This window comes from Acipenser ruthenus, chromosome 14, assembly GCF_902713425.1.
Source record: "Acipenser ruthenus chromosome 14, fAciRut3.2 maternal haplotype, whole genome shotgun sequence".
In the NCBI taxonomy this organism is placed as follows: Eukaryota; Metazoa; Chordata; class Actinopteri; order Acipenseriformes; family Acipenseridae; genus Acipenser; species Acipenser ruthenus.
The window spans coordinates 38,208,170-38,214,985 of NC_081202.1; the positions used below are offsets into that span (position 1 = coordinate 38,208,170).

General features: G+C 39.9%; 1 protein-coding gene across 2 annotated transcripts in view; it reads right to left on the reverse strand.

The window, feature by feature from the left end:
• Positions 1-207: 207 nt before the first annotated feature.
• Positions 208-6,816, reverse strand: part of slc37a3 (solute carrier family 37 member 3) — a 55,782-nt gene continuing 49,173 nt past the window's right edge. For both annotated transcript variants that reach the window (XM_034032057.3, XM_034032058.3), the window contains exons 10-15: positions 5,176-5,317; positions 4,499-4,600; positions 4,063-4,110; positions 3,110-3,261; positions 1,310-1,375; positions 208-837 (exon numbers count right to left, since the gene is read on the reverse strand). In XM_034032057.3, coding sequence (XP_033887948.1) covers positions 745-837; positions 1,310-1,375; positions 3,110-3,261; positions 4,063-4,110; positions 4,499-4,600; positions 5,176-5,317 — 603 coding nt within the window. In that variant the 3' untranslated portion in view covers positions 208-744. The remainder of the gene's footprint in view (positions 838-1,309; positions 1,376-3,109; positions 3,262-4,062; positions 4,111-4,498; positions 4,601-5,175; positions 5,318-6,816) is intronic.

Here is a 6,816-nt window from a genome sequence, read left to right on the forward strand (position 1 = left end):
AAGTCACATATCTATTGAATGTACAGTACTCCATAAATTCCCTTGCAGTTTAATGAAAACTCTACCAGACGCTTCCCAGATATAGCCTACGTTAGCTCAATCAATGGTTTCCCAGATACAGCCTACACCTGAGGACTGTGAAAAACACCATGGCCTTGCCCATGTAAAAATGTAACATGTGTGATGTAAATACAAAAGGACATTAAGTATGCATGTACTATAATCATCTTTACTGTTACAATAAACATGAACTCAGCCAGACCATAGACACGCAGCCCTGCTCTGCTTCAAAAGAAAGCCACAATAAAATCAACACAGTAGACACAGCCACAGAATTCCACGTGTGTGTGGTGGTTTACTGACTGTTTGCCCATGACTGTTATGCTGAGGTTACCAAGACCTTTCCCTGGTGAGGAGAGGTATTTCAATGCTGATTGTGACCTGCACACAGTGATACACACGTCTCCTTTTTCTAACATTAGATCCACATTCCTTGATAACAAATTTCCCCAAACATTTGTTGTTCTTTACAGATAAGAATGCAGAGAATGTTGTGTTCATAAGAGCATCTCCTTAGGGGTGGTATCCTGTTGGATAAGCCGATACTCAATTGGATGTTCTTGATTGAAAGGCTGGGTGTGTTCTTGTAATTCAGAGGAGTGACTCGGAGCTGCACCACATGACTATTGCAGCTATTGATGCCATCGCCAACACACTCCTATGCTTCAAAAGTCTGTGGTCTCTTTATAGTCGATGCACCTGTGATCGCCTTTCTTGGAGCATGGCACGGACTTCATTCACAATCAGAGGGGAGATGAATATTAAGCTCCCGCCAGTCTATAAAAATACAATAAAATAATTACTCTCAGTTTGACAGACTGCATTCATTTTATTTTTTCCCAAAACACCATATCAAAAATACTTCCGAGATTCGAAAAACGACAAAATTGATGATTACATAATAGTCATATGCACAGTTTAAACCTATACAAGTTATCAAAGGTCATCATGTCAAGAGTTAAAAGCAAACCACCTGTCCATGTTTTATACTACTTGTCATACCTTTTATTTCCATTTTTGTATACATTAATAAACACAAAACATTTTCATCACCGTTTTCCTTCAAACCGAGTCAAAAGGTAAAAACAAAAGCAACATGAGCATGTACTGTTAAATATTAACCACCCTCCTTCCAAAAAACATCCCAACAGAGTAATGAAAGACAGCGTGCAGTTGAACATCGCAATCCATTTTAAATGGATCTATAGGAGGCAGATGCTCAATTTTTTAAATACTAAATACTACTTACCATGACAATGAAGAAGTAAAAGACACACATCCAATTCAGTTTGCTTTCAATCAAGGAGACCAGGTACTGAAATAAATGGAAATAATAGTCAGTGCATCTCCCTGGCACAGCTGTGAATACAGTACGAGAGTGATCAGTGTTATAAGAAAGGCAGATCCAAAGAATGTACATGGAAAAATGTGACATGAACAAACTAGGGATGGCGGACAGTACCGTTACCAACAGTATAGCGCAATGTTCCAGTATCTGCACTCTGGGGAGGCACGGTACTACCGTGATTCATCGTGCGGTTTAACAAAGAGAAGCATTAATAATGGCCCAGTCAAAACGAGCGAAATAGCCCAATACTTGTTTTTTTAAAAAAAAATAACACAACAAGTTTGATTTGGGATTATTTGGGGTTTTTGGCCAATGAAGATGGCCACGCTACTGACAATTCAAAGCCAAAATGCCGAAGATGTTTGAAAGAAATTCTGGCAAAAGGAGTCAATATGTCAAATTTTTTTAAACATCTGTCTGATCGACATCCGTCTGCAGAAGTTAAACAGCAGGTCTGCAAAATTATTAAATATTGGTCCTTATTTAAATAACTATACAAACTAAAGATTATTTCCAGTGATTTTAGTAGTTTTTTCTTTTTTTTTTTAAATATAATGCTGGTTAGACAACACAGCGCATATATATTGTAGCGTTCACGTGTTTGGGGAATAACAGGATGCATTTTGTGAGTCAAACTGCATTTCTGCCCAGACTTTACTAAACAGGCTCAAACAACAACAGCAGGACAACAGAAGGACAACAGAACAAACAGCATGCTTGGTTTCAGCACACGATCATGCTGACACAGCGGACACACTGCAGCCCTTCCCTCACACAGCAACCACACGCAGTGGACACACTGCAGCCCTTCCCTCACATAGCAACCACACGCAGCCCTTCCCTCACACAGCAGACACACTGCAGCCCTTCCCTCACACAGTAACCACACGCAGCCCTTCCCTCACACAGCAACCACACACAGCAGACACACTGCAGCCCTTTCCTCACACAGCAGACACACTGCAGCCCTTCCCTCACATAGCAACCACACACAGCAGACACACTGCAGCCCTTCCCTCACACAGCAACCACACACAGCAGACACACTGCAGCCCTTCCCTCACACAGCACACACACTGCAGCCCTTCCCTCACATAGCAACCACACGCAGCAGACACACTGCAGCCCTCCCCTCACACAACAATTGGAAGCAGAAAATTAATAAAAAAGAATTGAAATAAATACATACATACATACATACATACATACATACATACATACATACATACATACATACATACATAAACGACTATTTACAGTTAAGGATAGTAATAATAATAATAATAATAATAATACTAATAGCATCAGTAATAAAACACATTTAAATTAGATGGATGTAGTAATTGTATCAATTTAATATGCAATTAAAACTAAGATTAATCTTTTTAAATCACAAGATTAATCACCATTAATTTTTTTAATCGCTTGACGTTATATATTATATATACTGTGTATATATATATATATATATATATATATATATATGTGTGGATAATTTTGAAGTATCCTGTTGGAATTCTGGCAATACACCGGATTTGAGTAATTGCAATAACTACACAGAACAGAATAAAAATGTGGAAGAGGACAGTGAAAAGAAAAATGTATTTTGAAGCCAATTACTATACTGCTTTGTTATACTACAAAAACAAACATCAAAACTAGAGAATTCCCTTCCGCACACACCCCACCCCCACCCCGTACCTGTCCTGCAGCAGCCCCAACACTGCCTGTCCCATCCACAATCCCCGTCACTGTGGCCAGAGCCTCCTTGCTGCCCTGCAACACCTCCTGCCGCCCCAGATCTGCAGAGATCGCAGAGCTGATCATGTTGGATGGCCCTCCGATGAAGAACCCTGCAACACAAACCAGGCTGGGTGAAGAGAGAACTTCAACAAGAACCTGCAGCTTCGGTTTAAGAAAATACACCACCCTCTCAATACAAACAGACTAACCACAAGGAAAAAGGAAGACAGCAGGATATATATATATATATATATATATATATATATATATATATATATATATATATATATAGACAAGTTGAGTCCAGGTTATTAGGTATTTATCAAATACGTGACATCCGCCAAGGTAGAGCGAATGAGAGAAATACAGGGCGATTCATAACTCGTGCAGGATTAAAGTTTTGCACTGGTTTCAGTTCTCCTTAAATATTGACTATCCTACTTCTACCATGAACAGTATAAAATAGCACAATAGTGCATTCTTTTTATTTCTCTTGTGCTGAACACCTAGCCTGTGTCAAGTTTCATTACAAACCACCAGCTGTTTTCATATTCGAGAACACACACACACAATCTACTTATTAAACCAATCTTGTCTATCATTTTTTTTACTTTATAGGGCTGATCCCCTGTAAGTAGTTCATTTTTCGAGGTATATTGGTTTAAGTTTGTGAAAAAAAAAAGAAAAAAACGTTTACAATTACAATTGTAATGTTACAAATCATTGTGACAGTCCCAAACCACTGTGACGGTCCCAAACCACTGTGACGGTCCCAAACCACTGTGACTGTCCCTACCATGGCTGGAGTCACTTCAAACCCTTAACAGTCATGTTAGTAATTCATAAACACAAGCAGGGAGAAGTTTGTGACTGAAATATTTGGAAGCAAGTTTAACACAACACAAGTGTACCTGTAATAGCCATGAGGACTGCATTCACTGGCTGATTGTTAGGGGAATCTGCACAAGAACACAAGAAAGAACACAAGAAAAGTTAGGAGTGAAAGAAGCCCATGTGACTCACCAGCGCTAGTGTTGTTCTTGATCCCAGAACTTTGTCTAGTCGGTTTCTAAAGTCCTAATGTGGCTACAGTATGTAACCCATTTCATACCCTCATTCTGTGTACAGCACAGTGTGTTTCATGTACAAATGAAACCACACCAGACCTTTGGTTGGTGAACAGCTGAATCACATCAATGCAGACTAAATCAAGAGTTATCTAAAAAAAAGATGTGGGCAGCTGTAACACAGTTTGAGCAATTTATTTTAAAAAAAATAAAATAAAAACATGCTGTGCAGAAACCTGAAGACCTGTAATAATAATTTCCGAAAAGCTAGGATACTCACGGCTGTATCCTATGAGAGATCCCATAGCTAGAATCAAGCTGACAGCCAGAACGGGGGCCCTCTTCTGCAAGACATCCGAAATCAAACCCAGCACGGTCCCTCCTGATATATATGAGAGCGTGAGTGAGAGATTTAGACCAGAACACAAAGCAGCACCATTAGTAAGGCCTGCTGTTTTCAATTTGGCAGACATGTTCCAATTAATGTCGTTTATAAATTGCAAATAACAATAATAATAATAATAATAATAATAATAATAATAATAATAATAATTATTTTGCTAATGTCTGCAAATGAAAAGTTTTGTTAAAACAACAACAATGTTATACAATTTTGCGTTAGAATAAACTTGTATAAATCTAGCTGACTGTGCCCATCAGACCAACTGCTTGCTTATTTGGCACCTATCAATGACCATAAAAAAAATCATAATGCTTCAACAATTTGGCTACATAAGGATTAGGCTTATAACTGAACTGAAATCAAAGCCCATTTTATTCTACATTTGGTACTTAATATTTCAATTTTGTATGTTTTCCAAAACCAGTAGGATATTCCTTCTCCAAATACATAAGGGGACAACTCTTCTAACCCCATCCTAGATCAGAGGAGAAAATTGCAAAAGCAGCAGCTACCCTTCCTTATGTCCTGACAGTGCAAGGTTAAGAGACCCATACCTATGATCCCGCCCACGTCGTACCAGATGGACAGCTGGTCGGCCTCCGTCTCCTTCCAGCCGTAGTTTACGCTGAGGTAGAAGGGCAGCCAGAAGAAGAAGGAATAGTTCACCAGCTTGAGACAGGCATAGGCCAGGGAGTACTGGACAGAACCAAGGGGAGATGGTACAAAACATGGTTCAGTCCCCATAGTTCCTTGCAAACCTCCTGTTCATCCTCTCCCCATTGGCTCATTCAAATCTCCACTCCTCCAATCAAAGAGCTCCTAAGAACCCAGCGCCTGTTCAAAGGCTGGCTAGTTACAGCTGGAGGGGGACTTAATCTCAGTGTATGCAACTACTTAGATAAAACTGCTGCATCCTTCTGATTTTTGCCCTTTATCTAAACTCTTTTCTTTTGTTCACTGTTGCTTGTTTAAGTTTATCTGTAGATTCAAGGTCTGTTTAGTGTTTGTCTCCATTTTCTAAGTCTCCTGATTTTTTTCTTATATTATTTATTTCTTAGCAGACGCCCTTATCCAGGGCGACTTACAATTATTACAAGATAATTACATTCTTTTTTTACATACAATAACCAATTTATACAGTTGGGTTTTTACTGGAGCAATCTAGGTAAAGTACCTTGGCTCAAGCAGCACTGTCCCCCACCTGGGATTGAACCCACAACCCTCTGGTCAAGAGTCCAGAGCCCTAACCACTACTCCATAATGCTGCCCTAATTCTGTTACACCAACTGTTACACCATTCAACTGATCACAACCGGACCAGCTTACCATTTTCAACGATCTCAATTTTTTCCTCAACCTACATTCAACATCATTGTTTTGTTTACTGGACTCATTTTGGGACTTCATTATTCGGTGAGATTATTCCTTATTTGGTTTGTTGGATTTTTCTACTTTCATTTGCTACTTTGGTTTTCAGTATTTTTTTTTTTTTACTTTGTTACTTTGTATGGATTTCAATTACGCTGCTACTACTGGACTTGTTGGGCCTACCTGTCACTCTCCCACCACTGCCAGAGAGACTGTTACATGTAATTGTTTCCTTAAGTCATTGTTTTTCATCTGTAATTATTTAATTTGCCTTTGTCTTTCTCTGTGGGGGTGTATGGGTGTTGGGTTTGTCAATGTGGGTTTGTCTTTCTCTGTGGGGGGTGTATGGGTGTTGTCTTTGTGAGTGTGGGTTTGTCTTTCTCTGTGGGGGTGTATGGGTGTTGGGTTTGTCAATGTGGGTTTGTCTTTCTCTGTGGGGGGTGTATGGGTGTTGTCTTTGTGAGTGTGGGTTTGTCTTTCTCTGTGGGGGTGTGGGGGGGGTTGTCTTTCTCTGTGGGGGTGTATGTGTGTTGTGTTTCTCAGTGTGGGTTTGTCTTTCTCTGTGGGGATGTTTGTGTGTTGTGTTTGTCAGTGTGGGTTTGTCTTTCTCTGTGGGGGCGTGGGGGGGTTTGTCTTTCTCTGTGGGGGTGTATGTGTGTTGTGTTTGTCAGTGTGGGTTTGTCTTTCTCTGTGGGGGTGTGGGGGGTTGTCTTTCTCTGTGGGGGTGTATGTGTGTTGTGTTTGTCAGTGTGGGTATGTTGGAGACCCTCCAGATACTACACTCATACTGTTTGGCCTTCTGTTTTTATTTATATACTCACCTTTTA